This window comes from Vicugna pacos, chromosome 5 (genome assembly GCF_048564905.1).
Source record: "Vicugna pacos chromosome 5, VicPac4, whole genome shotgun sequence".
Taxonomy (NCBI): Eukaryota; Metazoa; Chordata; class Mammalia; order Artiodactyla; family Camelidae; genus Vicugna; species Vicugna pacos.
The window spans coordinates 42277428-42299991 of NC_132991.1; the positions used below are offsets into that span (position 1 = coordinate 42277428).

Here is a 22564-nt window from a genome sequence, read left to right on the forward strand (position 1 = left end):
GAACTACCTACTCACTCTAAACTCTTCTGCAAAATGTGGGGCTGAAAACTATGGTGTATCTCTGGAGTTGTGATGGCTGATGACAGGGTTGGCAATAGTTGTGGCGGACGTGTTGCATGTAATGGGAATAGTTTTGGGGGAAAGGTAATTTTGGTTTTGGAGGTGCCTCATAAATATCCAAGAGGAGGTGCCAAGCACAAGCGTGTGTGTGTGTGTGTGTGTGTGTGTGTGTTACGAGCATTTCAAAACAGCAAAAAAAAAAAAAAAAAAAAGGACAGACTTGGCTGTAAAACCAAAATGAAGACTCACAAGCATGATGCTTGATGTTGACTGTCTGCTCATTTGTTTCATTGGAGCAAGCTGGTAATGAGATCACAGTTCACAGAGAAGTAAGGAAGATTGTTATTTCAGGACCATAGCTTCCAGCTCTGGCAGGCACACTTTAAAGGTGTGTCACTGCATGTGAATCAAAGCCTATGCTACGCAAATGTGTAAGCATTTGGCTGCATTACATACCATCCCCTATAGGGTGAGTAAGGAACCTTTGTTGAGTAAAAAGCCACTTTTAAAACAAATAAAATTATGTTCGGATTTATCTCTCAGCATTAATGTTTATAGTGTGAAAAACTAGGAACAGTATACATGTACAACAATTAGAGAATAATAAAGTATACGCCACAGTGGAAACAAACAAACAAAAATTGCTATCCAGAGACCATAAATGTCCGGGACTATTGCTTTCAAAAGCAGCAGTGGTAGTATTTGAAGCATTGGTTCCTTGGTACGAGGGGTGTGTAAATAACATAGAAGTCCCTGGATTGTACAGTTGGTATCTGAAAACATCGGTTTCAGCAGGGTGTTTATTTCAGAGATGAACACATTCTTGGCAGCTCCACAGTTGGCGAGGGCTCAAGCTTTAAGGAAAACAGTCAGAGCTTTAAGGGAAAAAAACTGAGCTTTGGCCTCACTGTCATTTGTCTTACTCTGCAGGGGAGGAAACAGATCACAGTGGCTAATGATAAAAATGCACAGCGTTAGCGTTTTGTTGGTATTGCAGTTTGCTTCAGTTCTCGATGTGATGGTATTCACTTCAAACGGCTTCCAGAGCCACTTTGTATTCGCCTCAATGTGAGGTATCATCTCCTTTCTTGCCTAACATCCTAATAATTTTATTGTCAGGGGCCTGACGTTCTCTTTTTTTCCGTTGCGTGTCTAATGCTTCTGCAAAAACTAAAGTCTTGGCAGTAAACAGGCCAAAAACAATTATCATGGCACGATGCACTGCAGAATTTTGCCTGTGGGTATAAATGTCACAAGGCAAGTGTGAAAAGCAGCCCTGCTCTATCTGTACTTGTAAATCAGTGTATCCAGCAGGGATACTCTAGGGGCTGCTGAAGTGAGGGCCCCACCTGCTGTCAGTTTCCCTGGAGAGGGAATTGATCAAGCATCTCCCGCTGTCAGCACCTAGTGTTCTATAAAGTGCCGTGGCAGATCCAAAGCAGGCCAAATGCACACAGTCATTGCACTCTTAGAGCTTATGCTTGAAAGTGGGAGCCAGTGAAATCATGGGAAGATATCTAAAGTGAAATAGACACACATTAATGGACAAGTCATAGGAAGAGGCCAGGCACAAGAAACTGTGAGTGCCACCACCCTGGCGTGGGAACAGTGTTGGTCTAATCTGGGAACAGATAAAAAGCTAGATGAACAAGAGGGAGAAGTTGGGAGCTGAGGTTGGATAAGTAGGAGAGGTCTGGACTAGGCCCCTTTGTGGGCCTTTGGAGGTGTTTGGGATTTTATTCTAATTGCAATGGGCAGTGATTAGAAGGCTTAAAGCAGGAGAGTGATTCAAATGGTAACAATTATCCCTGAGACCTTTTGGCATCACTGCTAGAGAGCAGTAGGAGGGCTCCCTACTGCCCCTCGGCACCTGGCTCCGTGGGATGGGTGCTTACTTGGGGTTTGGTTGCCTCAGGTGGACTGATTTTTCCTCGGCTCAGTATCTTAGGTGAGGAAGGGATAGTTTGCCCCAGGGCCTCACACTCCTTGGGGCTGTTCCTAACCCTCCCAGTTAGAGAGGTAGGGTAAGGAAGATGGCAGTTCTGTGTCCTTGTTTGTATTTGCCATCCTGATGGAAGAGGCAGCCCAAGCTAAGGTCAAAGAGACACGTATTACTGCCTGGAGCCTTGTAAGGGTTGCTTTTCAAATCAACATGAAAATCTCCTTTTATATAGTCTCTTCTGCTGTTTTAAACATAACAGGCCCAGTGGTATATCTCAGGAAACTTGATGATACTGACTGAATCTAAAGGGGAATGTTTTTATTAAGTAGATGTCTATCATGAACACTGCTCTCTCTTGAGCAACATGGATGTTAAGTGATCCAAGTCATCGTAACTGGGTGATGAATCACAAACACTCCCCAAGGACACTCCATGCTGGGTAACAGGTCAATTAAGTGTGTGCTTGGGACTCAAGCAAAATGGGCCATATACTTTTTTTTTTATATATTATATGCCTTTTATTTCTTTTTCTTGCCTGATTGCTATGGTTAGGGCTTCCAATACTATGTTAAATAAAAGTGGGCTCCCAGTTTCATTGACCTTTTTGTCTTTTTTTTAGTATCTATTTCATTTATTTCTGCTCTGATCTTTATTATTTCCTTCCCTCTACTAATATGGGGCTTTGTTCTTCTTTTTTTTTTTTTTTTTAGTTCTTTTAAATATAAGGTTATATTGCTTATTTGGGATTTGTTTTGTCTCTTGAAGTAGGTCTGTATTTCTATAAACTTGCCCAGAACCACTTTTGCTGCATCCCATAAATTTGGCTATGTTGTATTTCTCATTTGTCTGTAGGTATTTTTTAATTTTTCCTTTAATTTCTTCAGTGACTCATTGGTTATTCGGTAGCATGTTGTTTAATTTCTGCATTCTTGTAGTTTTTCCTTGTGATTAATGTCTAGTTTCATAGCATTGTGGTTGAAGAAGATGCCTGATACAATTTCAGTTTTCTTGAATTCACTGAGACTTGTTTTTGTGACCTAACATACTGGAGAATGTTTCCTGTGCACTTGAGTAAAGTGTGTATTTTGTTGCTTTTGAGTAGATTATTTTCTTCATATCTATTAAATTCATCTACTATGATATATAATTTAAGGCTGATGTTTCTTTAATGGTTTCTGTCTGGATGATCTATCCATTGATGTAAGTGGAGTGTTAAAGTCTCCTATTTTATTACTTTCAATTTCTTCCTTTAAGTTCATTAATATTTGCTTATATATCTTGGTGCTCTTATATTGGGGGTGTGTGTACATACATAAATGTTATGTCTTCTTGCTGAATTGACCCTCTTATCATTGTGTAATGATCTTCTTTATTTGATTGCAGTCTTTGTTTCAAAGTCTATTTTGGGGCAGTTTTGGGCACACAGTACAAACTTAATAAAAATAGAGTTAATTCTACTTAACTTCTTTGGTTACCAAATAATTAACCAAGCCCACCTACTACTTTTGCTTATTTCCATGTTATATGCAAAAGACAGGTGTGTGTCACCAGGTTAAATGTTGATGATGGCAGTGATTCTGATGAAAAGCCTTGTTACTTCAAAACTGATTCTAGTGGCCAACACAAGGGTGAGGTTTAGCAATAAGTGTCAGGTTAAAAGAATCTGGGGGCTAAAATGTGGACTGGGAACTTCTTATTTACTACAGTCCTAACAACCCATTGCTACAAATGAGTTGACCATCTTTCCTAAAAAGGAAAGGGTTGAAGATGTGTTTTAGGATGTGGGCTGCCACCACCCAGGTGCTGTACTAGGATACAGAGCACTGCTAGATGATGAGGGGGGTGAACGCTCCCATATGAGCCAGTGCCATTTCTGTAAATAAATCAGAGCTTCATTTCCACAGGAGGAATCTCACTCTTTGCTTCATTCTTCTTTCCCACTGCCCCACGCCATCCTGGAGCACTTGTTTCCATGAACTGGAATCACTGGACACTCGTTTTGAAGAGCAGCTATGTTCCTCAAAGATGCTCTTCTTTCCTCTGCTCTTGTTTCTAAACTTATGTGTCCTCTAGCCAAAATCTCTGCAGTAGCCTCCTACCCAGTGTCCCCACATCCTCTTTCTCTCCTGATGGAAACCGTCCCAAACTCACTTTCCATAAGATTCGTTCTAAATCGAGGCCTTAATCCAATCCCCCTGCAAATCATCTAGGATTTTCCCTTCTTTTCCACTGTCAGTTCAAACTCCTCTTCCCATCAAGAAAGATCTTCCACAAAATGGTGCCAACTAGCATTCCTTCTCTCACTACTGCCTTACAGGTGCCCAGTTTAACTATTCATGATTCCTTGTATATACTGTTTTCCTTTTTCAGCCTCCACAAATCTTTGCTCAAAATGCTCCCTTCGCCTGGAACGCCTATTAGATTTAAGATACCTTAACAATCAATGTATTTGTCCCTTCTCCTCCACTTATTTGTAAACTCTGGGTGTGGATACTTAGTCTTACTCATCTTAAAATCCCTCTCAGGGACACAGTAGCATTGGCTGGTGAAGGGGGACCCGGGATGTCTTGTTAGCTTTAGGGGATATCATTTTGCGTATTCTACCCAAAGTGGAGGCGTGTACTAGTCACAGGGGGAAAAAATCTTAAGAATATTGTTTTTGACCCTGGTATTTGGCCAGTGGCATCAAATTATAGAGGTCATGCCTCCAGCCCTGCACACAGATTGAAAAGTAAAGACAGCAACATCGTAAAACGGGTGGCTGGTAGCGTCCCGCTTCGCTGGCTTCAACAGGAATGTGCGCCCAGGGCTGTGGGCGCTCCCTGCCACTGACGGGCGGCGCCCAGCCATGTGTGCTCCTGGCGCCTGGTCCCACGGGGAAGCTGCTCGCGGGGTGCAAGGAGGAACGGGGTGCAAGGAGGAACTGGGCGCGTAGCTGGCTGCTGCAGCAATTCAAGCCCCGTCGCCGCTGCTGTCTGAACACGGTTACACAGAGGTCGGCTCTCGTAAATCCAGCTTCTTCTCGGGGCCTCATAGCCTTCATTGGTTCCTTCCTAAAGATGGGACTTTATACTTTTTTTGCTTTGTTTTCTCCCTTTTTACTTCCCCCTACATTTCTAGAAGTAAAACCAAGCAAAGCCCTTCCTCTCATATTCTTGGCCTTAATTGTCCAGTTACTGAATTCAGAGAAACGAATCTGCCTCACTGGAGAAGAGTGCGTCTGTGCATAGGAAGTCTCTGATACGTGGAGAAGATAATCAGAACAAATAAAATTCTAGGTAAACCTGAAAACAAGAGTTCATGAAGCTGTTTAGGTTATAGTTTGAAGAACCTTTATTAATCATCTTGATCTTAGGCCTTTATTTTGTAGATGAGGAACCTTTGGCGTGGGAAAAAAAATAGTCCCACAGCATCATAGGCCCAGTGAGTGCAAAAACTGAGCCTAGAATCCAGGTGTTTTGACTTTTCGTCCAAACAAATCGTCAGTACTGTCAGTGCTTTTCTGAATAAGCTCACTTCCCACCCACACTCCCAAACATGTCCATTATCCAGACATTATTCCAAAAGTCAACATTATTTCAGTTCTTTTTTAACCAGAATGCTGTGATTTAAATGTTTTTTGTTGATCCGTTGCCTTACTGTTTGATGCATAGAGTTTTATATTTATTTTTCTTTCAAACTTTTAAAACCTGCAAAAGCAAATTTTTTCCTGTCTAAATCTCTACATTCACTCTCCTAAGGTTTTATTTCTTTTTTGAAAAATTATTCATTCATTTATTCGTTTCCCTTGACCTTCAGCATCTTACAACTCAGTTTTATCAACTCTGACTTACTCTAGGGAGACAATTCTTTGTTAAAGACACATTTACTGTATCTCTCTTGCCAACCAGAAGCTAATAAAGATAACACAGGGTGCATTGTCCCTCAAGACTGCAGGCCTATGATATATTTTCCTTTAGGGGCAACACTTCCAAAAATTTCAAGGACATTTCTCTAGAGTAAAACTGAAGATTGAATCCTGGAAATACTTAAATAAAAAGACAAAGAGATGAAGAGTACTGGTAACACCTCCCAGAGTTAAGATCTCTGGACTCCAGTACATTATGGCTCATGATGGCATGTTTAGAAATGCTGCACATCAGATCCTATCCCCTCACACAGAGCTAATGAGAGCAGAGATTTAATACAGCCAGGTAGGAGTAAAAGGCTTTCCCTTTCCTTCCTCTCTTCCATCCCCTCTTCTCCCATCCTCCTTTTCCATTTACATGCAAGAGGATGGAGCTGGCATGGCTTGGGGTGGGGAGGAGTAGGGGGCAGTGTCCGGACAGGAACACCAAGAGCAGGGGCGTGAGGCAAAGCAGTTTTACAGAGGGGTGGGATGCTGGCATCAAGCTCGGGGGAGACCATAAGAACTGGGAATAACAATGGCTCAGTCTCAGAACTAAGAAGACATGAGACAGGAGAATAAGGAAATGAGTAAGGAATGGGTGGAAGGAGACTGTGCACTAGGAACAAAAAGAGACCCTTCAGCTTATCTTTAGGATCCATCAGCTAGTTGGTGCACAGGAGATAAAAGTAGGTTCACTTTTCTTAAAGGGCCAGAGGACAGCCATACACTAGTGAAGACGGATCATTTTTCTACTTTTGAGGAAAACACACACCCCAGCCAGAAAGTCACTGGTTGCAGACTTCCTGGGATATAAGGGATCAATATCTGAATCTGGCCAGCCTGTGACCTACAAGTAAAAAATAAACAAATTGATTCCACATCTTACTCTGATAGGAAGATGACGGAACTGACATGCCCACTGCTAAAGGAAAGGTAGATGGTTCATCCATGTTCACGTTCAGCTTCCTATCAGGGATGGAGAAATTACTTCTGTGTCTGCTACAGACTTTGTGAATCTGTTACTTGTGAATCTGTCACTAGGCACCAAAGCTGCCAGCTATCCAGAAACCGTCCTCCTAAGAGAGAACTTGCTGACAAACACCCGTGTTGTGGAGAAATCCAGGCTGTGGTGGGGGAGGAGGGGGGCTGTGTTGTTAAAACAAAATTATAAGCGAGATTTTCAGCCTTGTGGCCACCTTGACTACACAGCGTTCGACCACAGTGTTCTTTAGGCTTGGAGCTTTTATTACCTTACAAAAACCAGGACAAAGAGGGTTGCTTCTAACAGTGAATTAATTACCTGACTCTTCTTTTTCAAGTGTTAAGTACATAGGGTTTCTGTTGAGAGTACATTTTAAGTGCTTTTCTATTAGCATCGACTTTAAAATGAGCAAAACGTGCCAGGAGATTATTGATAAGCTTTAGAGAGGATTTGCTTTTCATGTATGTTTTGTGCAGATCAAATGAAAACAAATGCCAGAGAAACACACACCCTGAAATACACTGATCTGTCTGGGAAAGCAATCAAAACCCTTCAAAAGCTCTGATGTAAAGAACACCTTGATTCTGACTGGGAAACAAGTTGGCCTTTTTGAAAAATTATTTTACCTTATTTACTTGGGGGGTGTAGGTAATTAAGTTTGTTTATTTATTAACTGCAAGTACTGGGGATCGTACTCAGGACCTCTTGCGTGCTAAGCACAGTCCTCCGCGTAAGGCCCTGAACCTGAGTCCCCTCACAAAGCTGTCTTGGCTCTTTTGGGATATTTGACATGGGTCTAGTTATATGGATTAGGGAATTTATATAGATCATTTCAGAAACACAACCCAAGGTTCAGATGGAGCTCTTTGTTGGGGGATGAGGAGGAAGGGGCACAGGCAAAATTCATGGTTACTTGCCGCCACCGCATCATAAACCTCCACCTGTGACTTCATTCACTCAGTGAGAGCACTGTCAGCTTATCTCAACCGCCATTATGTGGTCCTGCCTCTGAATCACTGGAATATTTTCAAAGATACATGGAGCTGAAAGTAAGGATATTTATCTAAACTTGCATGTTAAAGATAACAAACTTAAACTTTGAGTCGGTAGTCATAAAAATTTTAAAAATAAGCATTGGTTATAGCTTTTCTGAATGAGACACCAGTGGAGAACTTTTTACACTGTGCTGTATGACATGAGAAGACTTCTGGAATTCTGAGGTTCAAGGGCAAAGCAGAAGTCATATGGATGCTTGGAATATGAATGAGTAAGACCTGAAATAAAGTATTAAAATGAGACTACTCAGAGTTTCCTTTGCTTAAAAAAAAGGTAGTAAACTTCTCTGCACGAATGTATACACTCCCCCCCATGCTCGCATGGTCTGTATGCCCGTATTTCTCTGATAATCGAATTTAAGATGAAGAATCCATAAAGGATAGGCATATTGAAAGTAACTATAGGGCACAGTCAAACTAAATTCTTACAGTTCATTAAACAGCCATTAAAATAACCCATCAGGGCTAAGCTGTGGGGCGTAACTGGTGCGTCTGCATATCACCAGTGAATTGCTTGGAGCCTTGCCCCGCAGACATCGTTTCTATTGAGAACCACACTGGAAGAAAGAAGCACTGACGGGAGCCTCTTTATTCCATTGTTTGGCCGGATTCTTAGATAGGAAGGTGTAACCTGAAGGTTGAGTGATTTCTGTGCTGGGACCCAGAATTTTGCGGAAGGTTCAAAGCGTGCTTTGTACATGCGTGATGCGCCATCTGGTGGTTAAGTGTACCTAACATTAATGAAAAGGAAAATGTGTTTTTTCTGGTCACTTGTCTCTAAACTCTCCACCACTTGATTTGAGCAGCAGTAGGAGGTTTAACTCCGTAGGCTGTTATTTGGGGGAAAAAACAAATCTATCTTGTTACAAGCCACAGTTGACCCCAAATTATTGTTGGGGAGGGGAGGAACACTGATAATATAGTAACTGTGCAAGCCAGAGGTTGCAAATCGGCAGTGTTTGGCTGACAGAGGATTTTTTTTCCATTTTAGTTTATTGAGGTTATAATGCAAATGATGTAGTACATAAATCTTCAGCTTGATACATTTTTACATTTGTAAAATTTTGCATATGTGTTATCCATGTCATTACAACCTGAATCAAGGAATAGAATGTTTCCAGCACCCCAGCAGCCTCCCTTGTGCCCCTCCATCAGTCCTCTCAGAGATAACCACTCTTTGGAACCCTGTCACCACAGATTTGTAATGGCGTCATTAAAGTGCATACTCCTAACCCTGACCTCTGAGAAAGAATAAAATCCTGTAGTTACCATTTTAATAGTTTGCCCCAAAAGAGGCACTTTTCTCATCAGAAACCTTCTGTGGCTGAACCAAGGCTCCATTTCCCGGGTTTACTGTTTGTCAGAGTCCATGTGGCATAATGATCTCTCTCTTTCAGGCTAAATTCCTCATATATTGTTTTTCTTACCAGGCTTCTCAGTAAGAGCTAGATATCCATTTGGTGCACTGATTATATTTCCCCAAGTGTCTCTGCAGGCAGCCAAGTCAATTTTCAAAGAAACCCCATTGCTTTTGAGCGGCATCTCCGAGGTGCCACTGATTGTCACAGCAAAGCCTATGAATTCTGATGTGGCGTTTCAGAAATTAATGTGAATATTGTGGCACCAGTGGCTGCATGATAGTGGCTCATAATAAGCCAAGCAAATTGTACTGGTTGGAAGTACTCTCAGACTTAAACTTCAGCAAAAGCTCATTGATAATGCATCACATCATGCATGGTCATTGTTGCCATTTCTATAAGACCTCTTTCTGTTCAGATGAAACTGAATTCCCTCCAAAGGTCAGCATGTTTAATGTGTCAAGAAGGAGAGCTGGTTCTGAAGTAAAATTATTGTGATTATTCCGGAGCTGTCTTGTGCATACCTATTTATTTGATTACTGAACAAATAGTCAACCATCATGGCCATGGAGCACATTACTTCCCGATGTTTTGCAAGGTGCTGGAGACAGAAAAGCATAAGGTGTCTGGGTCCTCCTTTGCTCTTGGAGCTGAGCTTTGTTTAGACCTGTTGTCCCTTGGCCTGCAAACTGGTATCTAAAGAGATGACTGCCTCTTGGGATAATAAACAAGGCAGGAGTATAGGCATTATCCCAATTTATTCCTTTTTACAAATAACTTGTATTTTTTTCCTAATTATTTGTCAGGGATTTGGAAAAGAGAAGAACATAAAGAAGAAGATACAAAATTCCCTAATCCACCAAGGAAAGTCTATAATAGTTTTAATTCCTTCCAAGAAACTATAATTCTCTTTTTTTCTGTGTGTTTGTGCAAATATATATTTATTTTATGAAATTGAGTTGATTTATGATTTTTCTCTATCATAAGAAAGTCTTGAAATGTGTAATACTTTGAGAAACTTCATAATTTCTGGGATAAGAATGAAAACTAATTTTTTAACCAATCCCTGTTACTGGAAATTTTGATTGTTTGCTGTTTTTATATAGTTGTAGGGATTTAATGCCTAATACTTGAGGTCTTTGACTTTCTACCATACTTAATAGCTAGGACTTCTAGAATCGGGTTAAATAATTATGGTGATACTGGTTGTCCATGATCTGTTCCTATATAAAGGCAGTAATTCTGACGTTTGTTAAATAGTATGGAGACTGCTGAGTTGAATTGGATAAAAATCATACTAAGTCCTTTGAGTTCTAATTTTTAAACATCAGCAGTGAGGAATCGAACATTGCCAAATGTCATTCAGTGCTGTTGAAATAAGGTTTACACCAGTTTGGCCTATGGATTTGTGATAATTATATTAACAGATTTCCTCATATTGGTCCCCCTTCACCAGAATGCATGCTACTGTATCATGGAGTAATATGCTTTTAATAAATTAATCAAATTCAACTCCATACTATTGATTTTAGGATTTTAATATCCATGTTTATTGAGCATGGTTCTTGAAAGACAGCTAGTGTGACAGGGTTAGAGATGCACTCTGTCAGATTCTGGTGTGTGAATGTGAGTTGCTGAAACGGGATGGGGAACCTGTTTGTGTCTATAATTCATCCTCCTTTTTTCTTTACCCCTTATCCCCACTGCAAATAAATGTGTCTTTTTTCCTTTTGTGAATTCACGAAGTACTTTTCTTAACCTCTCTCAAAGCAACTCATCACCCTCTTACATTAAAATTTTCTGTATATTTGCCTTCTGTTCTTGTATGAGTGGTCTGTGTCTTAAATTCAGGAGTTTTCCATCCCTCCCTGTTAGCCACTGAGTGTTGCCCGCATAACCTCTCCTGTGGGGTCCTGGCAAAGTGCTGCAGTGGCAGTTGGTGGAAATACACTTGGATGAGTTTTGTCAACACACTTAGACCTCCAAACCAGCCCTGCAGTAAGCTAAGGAGGAAAACAAGGAAGTAAGAGTGATTCCCAAGTTCTGTGGGTGCCGTGCTTCTCTGTGGCAGCAGTCTGAGTCCAGAAGGCATGCATCAACTTCCAAAGGCTTGGGAGCAGACACAGCAGGGACAAGCATGAAACACTGACACCAGCCCTGCTGGGTCTGCCCCTGACGTCTGCTCCATCCTGGTCCTGATGGTCCAGCGAGAGCCGATTACCGAAACGGCTTTTGCCTACCTCAAATATGCATTCTAAAAACTAAGTATATCTAGAAATTTTTTTAAAAGATCCTTCCAACACTCATCTCAAGGCATCACTTCAATGTGCTATCTTTCAATTGCCAGTTCTTTCCCAGGGGAAGGCTTACAAAATTAAGGACCCTCTCAAGCCTCCCTAACTAGACTAAACCAATTGAGGACAGGGATTAGATCTCAAGTATATTCAAACTCCCAATGTGCTAGGCGTATAGTTTAAACTTAACTAGTGTTTCTGGAATTACTCTTTTTTTCTTGCAATGTCATGTTATTAAGTAGTATTCCTCACACTTATTTAAAGACCAAAAGCAACTTCAAAGACAATACAGGCCTTCTAACAAATAGTAGGAAATAGAGTCACAGTCAAAAGCGTGTTAAAAGTTGACAGCAAAATGACAGCAAAAGTGAGGGGGGAAGATAAGTATACTATTCCAGGTGGAATCCAAAGGAATGCTATGCCACCGGTTCAGTAGTTCAGGTGATGACTCTTCCAGGTACCTAATCAGCCTTCAGACCATCCTTGCAGGAAGTAGTTGGTGGATATTGCTGACTTGGTGCTTCTGTGCGGTAACTAGAATTCCTTTGAAGGCAAAGTGAAAAGTTGTGTTCAATGATTGCTTTCTCCTTTTCCATAGGGTGTTAAATACCACATTATTTGAGAGTTGGGAGATTGTTGGACCCTACCCTTCCTGGTGGGTTTTTAACCTACTGCTGTTGCTAATACAAGGCTTGAACTGCTTCTGGTCTTACTTGATCGTAAAAATAGCTTGCAAAGCTATTTCAAAAGGCAAGGTAAGATAAAACTCGCCCTTTCCAGTATGTCGCAGGAAATTATGGCTTGGATTCTTCTGAATCAACAAAGACATTATTTATTATTTAAAATTTCATCAGAACTGTTTTTTGTCTTCAAAATTTAGCTTAACCTCTTGGAAACAATACAAATTTTCACTTTCTTCTCTTTAGTTGGCTTTTTATAAGTTGTAGCATTGCTTTGCTGAATGATCTGCATTTATAATTTTAGCGTTAATGGAGATAAATTATTTGTTGTGTTCCTGCTCTCCCTTTCTCTGTCTCCCCTGGTTCTTCTCTGATTATACTTACACTAAACAGAAATTTAATAATTCTTTTTTTTTTCTTTTTAATGAGAAGGGTTGCCTGATGCAGTATACTCATTTATGACTTTTCCAATAAAAAATTCAGTTAAATCTCTTTGTTAAAAATGGGCTCATGAAGCTGATTTGAATAAAGCTTCCCAAGCCTCAACCTCTCTCTGTAGAGCAGTGACTTTTCCAGAATGTTTTCTGTGACATTTTCTTACTTTCGTTGTTTATTCTCTTCCTTCTGCCAACCCGGAAGTCTGGGAAGTGGAATCCTTTACATGTAAGTTTCTCTCATCTCTCTCTCTCCCTGTCCTGGGTCCCACTTGAACCTGTCAGAAGGGCGTTCTGCTGCTTTTGTTTCCGTGCGTGTTGTTCTGTCTAATCTGCTGCCATTGACTGGAGGCTCTAACCGGATGTGGCTCCCACCAGCTGTGAGGAATGCTAGGAACAATTCCCAGTCAGTGCCCTTTTGTGTAAGCTTGCATTCTGCTCAATTTTGCCTCATCCAATAGCGAAGGAGAGGAATTTCTTGCATTGGTGTTTGTCATGTAATGTCAGCTAAAAAACGGGAATAGACCAACGTGAAGTAGGAGAAACAGAGCTAAGTTGGGGAGAGGATCAGCACATCCAGAAGGGAGCTCGGAGCATCAGTTCTTTGCCACCGTGACCACTTTGTCCGCAGTGAGCCCCTTCCCGGGGGCTCGGGACAGCTAGTCACAGACTATGAAGCCAGTTCTCAGCATCAGCTCTTAAGTAAATACAAAGTATTTTGAGCCATGAATTGTTTAGAAGTGAAAGTTCTTTTTTTCTCTGTGACCTTGTACTCTTTAAAATGTGCAGGTATTTCTATGAAAAACCGGTACTGTCCTCATTTGCATACAAATTAACATGCACAATACTATCAATATGATAACGATAACTGAAGGTTCAAGGGCACCGTGGATTAGATTATGTCGATACTGCATTGCTATTTCCACCAGATGTATTCTCTTCTCTCCAACTTACTCCTTCAACTTTAGGAAGAGACGATCATTAATTTTAATCTGATCTCAGGCTTCAAAATATCTTAACTGCCACTGCTGCTCACTTAGGACAGTAATATTGATCTTGGCTGTGGGTTATGGACTCTGTTTTCCTGGGGTTATTTTCAGATATTCTAAGTGGTTTCTTTGATGGTAAGATTAACTATAGATTTTTTTTCCAAATGCAATTAAAAGTAATCTATGCATGCAAATGTAAATTAATCACTCCCTGAAACTGGAGTTTTCTTTCCTATTAGCAGCTTAATTTATGACTAATGGATTTCTAAATGTAGTGGAGCTTTTATTCTCATGCTGTCTTTGTGACCCATGTTTTGTTTTTAATCGAAAGTATCTTTATAATCTAGTTGTTTTGGTGCCTAAGTCTTCTTGGAGATGGTCCTTGTGAATTGAGCCTTGTTTCCAGGGGCCTTGGAGTGAGGACCGTTTTTACATATTTCCTCAGTCACCTCTGCTTAGAATGGAGTAGCTGTTCTCAGCTCTTCCTTTCTGCTGTCCCCACCCCACCCCACCTGACAGAGGTGATGCTTTCCTGCAGTCTCTCAAGTTGCAGGGCGCAGTGGATTCCAGGGTTCTCCAGTTGGGGAGTAGTGATGACACAGAGGATGAGATATGGAAAAGCCCCAATTCATCCTGATAAACCTCCCAGGAGACTCAGCCAACTTCCCAACCCACCTCTTAGAGAACACAGGTGATTAGCTTGGGAAACTGTCTACAAAGCCAAGCAAACCACCAGTTCCCTATTGCCACCCCACGTAGAAGATAAGTCTGGTGTTCAGTTACTGGAAGGTCTTAAGGCCTGTTGGGTGAAAATACTTAACCACGATTTAGACACGGAGCAGGAGGTTCAAACTATTTTAATTTTTAAAGCAGTAGAGAATTTCATTAATTCTTCCTAAATTACTTCTTTGCTGGACCGTATAATTTTGTTTTCATCCTTGATGGTAATATGTAGACTTATATCCTGGTGCTTTTGCTTGCCATCCTCATGACTTAGTCATACTGAAGGGAGGACTGAAGAGCCCAGAAACAATGGGAGCCCATTCATGCTGATCTAGTCAGTAGATTTTCCTTGGGAAATGTTTTAAACTAGACTTCACCCAGCAAGTGCCCCAAATGCCTCCTGCTGCCATTAGTTGTTATGTAGTATGAAAAACAAAATTTCTACTTGATTCTAGCAGATGGAAAAGGAAAACAGATTAAATCATAAAATGATGCATTACAAAGCCAGGTAAGAATGATGTTTCAATGATCAGAGCTAGTGGATAGCTCCATTAGTGTAGTTAATTGAGAGCTGACTTTAAGTGATTCTCAAAGGGAATGTGATCATCAGAGAATAAATGACCCATTTGTACCAAATTCCTATAGTGCCATTCCAGTAGCACAGTCTGCACTTTGCCAGTAAGAGGGGGAGTCATGGTCTAGTACGTTACCAATAGCCAAAGGTACCCTAAGGAGGTCAACAAGTCTGGTCCCTTGGGATGCCTAAATTCACCTCCATCCCTTGATAACTGACTTTGTCACCCAAATGTGTGTCTCCAGTGAAGAGGAACTTATTACCACGGCAATGTCCTTATCCTCTTTGATTTTTTTAAATATTTGGATCTTTTTTCCTTTGTGCTTGTACTTCTGAGCATACTATACCTTAAGGATTCCTTCAGAGCTGGCTGCACTCATCTTCTTGTATTCTACAGGTGTCCAAGGACGATCGCAGTGATATTGAGTCTAGCTCAGATGAGGAGGACTCGGAACCTCCAGGGAAGAGCCCCCACACTGCGACCACCACCAATGGGACCAGTGGTACCAACGGGTATCTCCTCAGTGGCCCTTGCTCCATGGATGATTAATTACTCAAAACTCCACATCCCAAACAAAGTGAACTGTTTGTTCCTGGAAGTATTTAATAAGTTGCAAATGCAGTTCCTTTCATAATAGCTCAGCCCCAGAAACAAAAATTAGGATTATCAAAGCATTTGAATAGCGCATTGCCATATGTCCTGTCTGTGAATGAAGAAGAATTACCATTCTCTATACGTAGGCATGCTGTATGTAATTGACACAAGGGAACAGTATTTGCGTTTGTACTGTCTTAGAATATTATTTATTTTTTGTATTTGTTTGTAAATTTGTGGACAAAAGAGAATTTCCTCACTTCTTTTACTCTCTGGGTTCATGACAGTGAGGGAGACGCAACACTTGCTTCTACCCCTTTCTGTTGCTGTAACCCAGTCGGCTAGGAGCATCAGCTTAACTTGTCACTTAGAGCAAGCAAAACCCAGTGCAAGATTCTGGTACAGCTCCAGATAGGCTTGCTTTCTTTGTGTTACAATTCCCATTTTGAATTTCCTGTATAGTCTCAGTGACCTTCCTCCCAGTATAAAGTTTCAACAGGATAAGTGAGGTGTCTTAATTGTCACTCTTCTGGTCAATTAGCTGTTCAAATTAGAGTATGGTTATTGGAGGACTTAATTTTTTTTTTTGTATTTAATTGCTTTGGAATAGACTTCATTTCCTGTGCACACAGCTAGGATTTCTTCATTGAGAATGGTAGTTAGTTGGAGATTAACTTTGTAGGTTACAGAGATTTTTTTTTTTTAATTCTCTATTATGGAGTCAGTGCTCTAGCTCTGAAGGAAGACTTTTGCCTAGGGTCATGGTTACAAACAACAAAATCACTCTTACAACTGAGAATGCGTCCCATGATCTGAGAATAACAAAAAGAGCAGCTGATTTCAACCAGGTTTTACCACTGACTCTGTAATTAGTGCCATCTTTTGTCTTGTCATAAAAAAAGAAACTAAGTATATTTGGGGACAGAAAAAGGAGACTTCCAAGAGTTGGCCAGAGGCACCTCTAGGGCAAAGCACTTTATTGCAACCAGCTTCCAAGAAAATGCCCTATCTGGTATTTGACCTTGATGTTTTTATTTTTCTGAGCAAAATAAAGCCAATGGGAGAAAGACTATTTCACCCTTTGTCTTATCTCCTTAAACATAACCCATAACATAAGAGAATTTCGTTGCTAGAAACTGAGCAGTGTTACACTCTAAGTCCTTTTGTTTGCTTCTTTGAAGACTTGCTCAGTTTCCAGGAGCTTTTATTAAAATGGAGCTATTTCCAGAAAAACAATAAACATTCTACTCAGCAGTGATTGAGAATTGAGAAAGATTACTGGGAAAATAAGTTTCCATGGTCTCCTACAGGGCAGAATTACTTACATGTAGATAAGAAGACCATACGCATAAGCCGAAGATTTTATCTCTTTTCTTCCAACTTTCAGTAAGAGGGAGTAAAAGGTATTCTAAGTACTTATTTCATAAATCAGAAAGCCCATCATCTAAACCACGAGTCCAAAACCACAATGCAGTGATAGAAATGTACGAGTCAGGACTAGTGAAGCAAAGTACTGGGGAGGGCACGTCCTGCTCAAAGCCATTCATATTCAATTCGACTCTTTAAAAAAGTTGAAGTAAAGCTTTGTGCCCACAATCCGCAATGTGAGTGTTAATCGTTTGAAGAATACTCCCAAACAGAATCCTCATCCTGTAATATTAAATCTCTCCCCACCTATTTACAAAATAGTATGTTTCTGGTGTGGTCCATCGTAGTAACTACAGAGACTTGAAAATATGTCTGCTTGCTCGTTAAGAAAACAGTGCAACTAATTCTTCTTGTAAAGCCTTGTCATTTTACTTCACAGAATAGGGCTGTATCTAGGAGTGTAATTGTGGATGGCTGAGTTTGTGGGACCAGTCATTAAACATCAGAAGTCCTTGTTAGTCATCTGAACATCTGCTAAAATGCAGATGCATATAAAAAGGAACAGCAAGCACGTTATAGCTGAAAATTTTTGAGGAGGTGAAAGTTTCCTTTCTTAATCAACTAAAATATGGAACAGAAGATGACTCGTGCCTTGCTCTAGTGTCTAGAGCACGACCTCTGATGGGTGAAATAAACCCGAGGATCACAAGGTGTTCAGATGCAGATCAGCTCACATTCTTTAGCATACAAGAATAATTTCAGAAGACGTGCTTGTAAATGAAAGGTTTAGAAGAGTTGCATGAAATGAAGAAAATTAAGTCTATACTTAGCAAAGGCATCTGAACAATCTTTTGTTTTTCCCAAAAGTCACTTAGGAGGACTGAGAATTCTCAGAACCTCTCTGACCAATGGCAGTAACCTAATCTATGTATCTATAGATTTTGATTTCATTCGACATTTTAGGGCAAAGGGTTCTTTTTGACTAATCAGTAATGGTATTTGTAGGTCCTTTAAGATGAAGAATAATATATCTCTGTCTGCTACTCTCCCATGGTGGTCTGATAAGGCTGAGAGAGAAAACATGTGAGATACCCTATCTTCTACCTGTGCCAGGCCAAAGCTTTGGAAGCTAATTTTGTAAATTCAATTGTAGGTTAGTGAGAGTGTTGTTTCTCTTTAATGAACTTAGTCTGTGTTGATACCTCCTTCCTCCCAGTCACATTCAAACCTTCCCAAGGTACAAAGGGGTATATAGAAAGGAGTCTAGAAAAAGTAATATTTTATTCTCCAGTGCTATAGCTCTTCTAGATGGCTTAGGGGGGAAAAGGTAGAAAATCGAGTAGAATTTGGCCTTGGGTCATTAAGTGATATAAAATGTGTGGTCTATGTATGTACATGTATGTTTCTCAAAAAACATGATGAAACCAAAATCTTGCTGACTCATCCTTATCCATATCCTTTTCATAAAAACCATCCGCCACGTGCAGTAGAAACTTCCCACCTTCCTCTCCACTTCCTGTTCGTGCTACCATATGGCGGAGAGTGGGGGACTCCTTTCTGCCTCTTCGCCTTAGAGCTAAGACCATAAAGAGCCTAAGGCCAGCAGCTAGTTCACACTTCCAAATTTAGCAATATGAATGTTGAGATTAGGGGAGCAACCATCAGGATTTGGGGTTATTAAACTAAATGTTGAAAACAATGCATATGATTGCAGCTTCAGCCCAGGGTTTGATTAACATCCAGCTACTGCTAGGCTGCTAGACAGATGGTATCCTGAGGTACCATCAGATCATGCAACAAGCACCTGACAAAGATGAACTAGGAAGAAAGGTAGCAGCCTTCCCCAAGAAAGCAAGCAGTTGCGTGGGAGAAATAACGCTTTAATGACATAGAATCAGGTCACCTGTAGCCAGAATGGTGGGTGAACCTCAAAATGTCCAGTTCTCTTGCCAAACTTCCCCTTCTGAGTATTTGATAGAGTTTGAATTTGAGCAAACTGAATGCTTGCACCTTAGGTAGAAAGGGTCTGAATCTTCCACTCTGTATATTTCAACCTCATTGTTATTTGGGCTGAAGTTAAAAATGAGATTTCGTTCCAGCTTACTTGAGTCTTTGCAAAAGAGCTCTTCAGAGAGAACTTTATGGACACCCATGATTGTTCCCAATCTGGTCATGATTTTGCATTGGTAGTTACTTTTGTCTGCTTCTTGGAAATGTTAATGCCAAAGTTGCCTGAATATTTGAGTATTTTTTCTTCATTTGAAGTAGAAAAAGTATATAGAATAATTCCAAAGGTGTTTAAAAAAATTCTTGTCATCAGTATCTGTGATGGTTATGTCCAAAGAGGCTTCAAGATATCCTTTGGAAATAACAGGTTCCATGTTTACATTTCATGTGCTGTTTGAGGTCTTAAGATTCTAAATAGCTTACTTTTTTTTTTTCTTTGTCTTTGGCTGATGCCTGCTTTGTAGATAAGTGTTAGTAGCCCTGAAATGTTTCTAGCGTTCGAGTAAGAAAAAATCAAATCAGATCAAAGTCAGCCTGATGAGAAAGTGATAACAAGGCACTTTCAGTTTCTCAGTAACTTGTATAGAAAGAGAAAATGCAGTTAGTTCTTGATTCTGCACTTGCTGACCAGCGTGCTGTCTGTCCATGGAAGGAATACTCTTGATAATCACAAACTGTTCATGCAAAATGCAGCAAGACTTTCTTTTTAATGAAGGTATTGTCCCCAGAGTCATTATAAGTTTCTCTTGGTAAAATGAAATTGTGTCATTCTCAAATTAGCAGATAGTAGTTAGCACTGGTTCACTGTGGCCACACTTCAGTTCTTCATTAGTGATGGGCTACAAAAAGGCCCTGTGGTTTGCATGTGTGTGCATGGTTCCCTCTCCTCCCCTAGGGGGCGCTCAGTAGATGCTGAGGAGGCCTGGACATGGGTCCATTTTATGCGGTTGGAACTCCTCTAACATACGCTCAGAGGAAGCATACCTGGTGCTGGTTTTTATGGAGGAAACTGTATTAGAGAACATAAAACATCGTAAGTAACTTTTAATGAGATCTGCAGACACCCAAAGGAGAACCTTAGCCTTTCTAACGTGAGTTCAGCCTGAAGCCTTGGAAAGGAATACATTTTCAAATAGACACAAGCTAATACTCTGTCAGATCATAGAGATGAAAGTTTCTGCAGCCAGATGGCACATCACACAGTATCTCCACAGGGCTAGACATTCTCAGGATTGCCCAGGAAAGAATGGGAGGGACTGTTAGCCTAAGATCTGTCTTGTTTGTCTTTCACCCACATTCCTTTAAGGCTCCTGGAACTTTAAGTAAAAGGAAGCCAGAATATTGTCACTTGTCTGCTGTTGATTTCCCGATAGCCTTTGGATCAGTTGTGTGCCGTACTTCCTTCTCCGCCTGATTCCATTTTTCTTAAAAACTATGGTGCCCATGTGAGCCTGTTTTCCTTAACACAAGACCGTGAAAGCTTGGCTTCCTATTTTGGTATTTGTTGTGTGGCCTGGAAACCAGGGAATGACAGCTGTTGGAATGATTTCTATGTTAAGTGAAAAATTAGATTTTATAGAGACTTCTTTTTCCTCTTAGATCTACAGTAATTTTTTTAAACTGTCATTGTAAAACTACCCTTAAAAAATGACGGATTTTTTCAAGATGAGTTGCCAAAGTGAAATTAGCTCTGTAATAGGAGCAATGATGTGGTGATTCTGTAGCTTTAACTTAGAGCTTCATTCATTTAAAGATGGAAAACACCCTCCAAGTTTGATTTCCTAAAGTTTCATAAAACCTCTAAGCTCATGATTTTCCTCAGCTCTTTACCCACATGATCAGTTACCTCTGTAGCCATTTGGTATCATGCAAGGGGGAGGTGGTTAGTTTAGGGATTTGATTTCTTTTCAACTTGCAGTGAGAAATAGGATAGGTGACAAAACCTTACTTGTTTTCTTAAGACAATTCAGTGCTTGAGCATCTCTGTCATAAATGGAATGGTGTACTGTTAGGCAGTTAGAATTATTTTATGTATTGTTACTGTGTTTTGCTGATTTTTATATGAGAAGATAATTATTCATTCTTGATCTATGGAAGCAATCATTATTATGAGGATCATTTTACTTTGGAAACACTTTCATAATAAAGATAAGTATTAAGAGTACAGTGTAAATGCCCTTTTCTGTAAGCACTACCTAGCTTGTGTTGGCAATACACTACATCTTCCTAGACAAGATTTATTTCCGGGCTCGCATCATCCTGTGAGTTTCTTGCAAACCTCTTCAAGTCCCAGTAGTCACTATGATTACGAGAAAGGAATGTAATATTTCTATGCTAACTATAATGTCAGATTTATGTTGTTTTGTCGAGAATTTAGCTAAGCTGCTCGATGCCGTTGCCGTCTCAGCCTCCATTTTGTTTGCCAGGCAGCCTGCGGGGACCAGAAATTGACACTAGCCCCTCAAACAGGTGCATGTCCTGCATCGCAGCCCAGGGTCTTAAGCAAATGTATGTCCCTGCTGTGATCTCCCCAGTGAGCCCTTGTGATCAGCTGTCTCCCCTGCCTCCCACTGCCTGTATGCCTTATGCATGCCTTAGATAAGACCTCCGGGGGGCTTAGCCAAACGTTGCTCTTTTGGCATGAATTGACCAATCTGGCCATAGCCCAGGAACCCCAAAGCACTCCACCCATGAACCCTAATAAAAGCATGTGCCCCAGGTCCTGTCTCTCTCTGTCTGCACCCTGCCTTGACCTCCCTGTATGGCCCCTCCAGGTTCGCCATGTACTTCCCCCAGGACCTGTGAATAATAAACCTCTCTATTTCAAGTTCTCTTGTGGTCTGTTGTTGAGCTCTGTTGTTGGTTCACCATCCTAACCCTGTGCTCCACTTCACAAAGGTTAACTTAGTGAAGTCATAGCATATTCATGTTACATATATAACATAGATATGTTATGGTATTTCTTTGAATATTAAGATATAAAAACTTCAGGTTAAATTTTATGTACTACTTCATTCTGGAAAAGTAGAATTTATAAAGATATCCATTCAAATATATCAGGCTGTAGTGATTTTTCCAAACTATGAAAAAGGCACTTAGGATAAACAGCACAAAGCACAACACGCGCAAACTGTGCCTCAGTGTGTGCGCTCATAGGAGCTTGACTGACACAGCTTCTCGGGGTCTGTGCCCCACTTTGTTAGACCTTCTCTCTCTCTTTGTCTTTCCTGTATAACTCTGTCTTTCCCATCTGGTCTTCTTCTGCTCTAAGCTTATGTCATCTAATATCTCAAGAGCCATAAAGATAGCGCTGACATTCAACCACACCCCCCCACCAGTATTATAAAATATAAAGCAGACACCCTATTAAAAATCTTACAAATATTATAACCAGCCCCAGCAACATTCTGATTCCGAGCATGAGTTGTGATAATAAACTACCAAAATTTCTCTGAGGCACAAAAGGATAGGTTATAAGCAAATGCACCATTTGGGGAAGCCAGGAGCTCTTCTGGCTCTGTTAACATGACAGAGTCTAACTCTACAAGCATCTCTCTGAAATAGCTGCCGTGCAACTCAGCTTCTCTTCAGCCCCCTTCTTATTGCTGGACCAC

The 22564-nt window shown here is 40.6% G+C and overlaps 1 protein-coding gene across 3 annotated transcripts in view; it reads left to right on the forward strand.

The window, feature by feature from the left end:
• CERS6 (ceramide synthase 6) overlaps window positions 1-21781 on the forward strand; it is a 296892-nt gene extending 275111 nt beyond the window's left edge. For 2 of the 3 annotated variants that reach the window (XM_072961105.1, XM_006201102.3), the window contains exons 9-10: window positions 12179-12335; window positions 15378-21781. In XM_072961105.1, coding sequence (XP_072817206.1) covers window positions 12179-12335; window positions 15378-15530 — 310 coding nt within the window. In that variant the 3' untranslated portion in view covers window positions 15531-21781. The remainder of the gene's footprint in view (window positions 1-12178; window positions 12336-15377) is intronic. The other variant, XM_072961104.1, reaches the window with a different exon arrangement.
• Window positions 21782-22564: the final 783 nt, after the last annotated feature.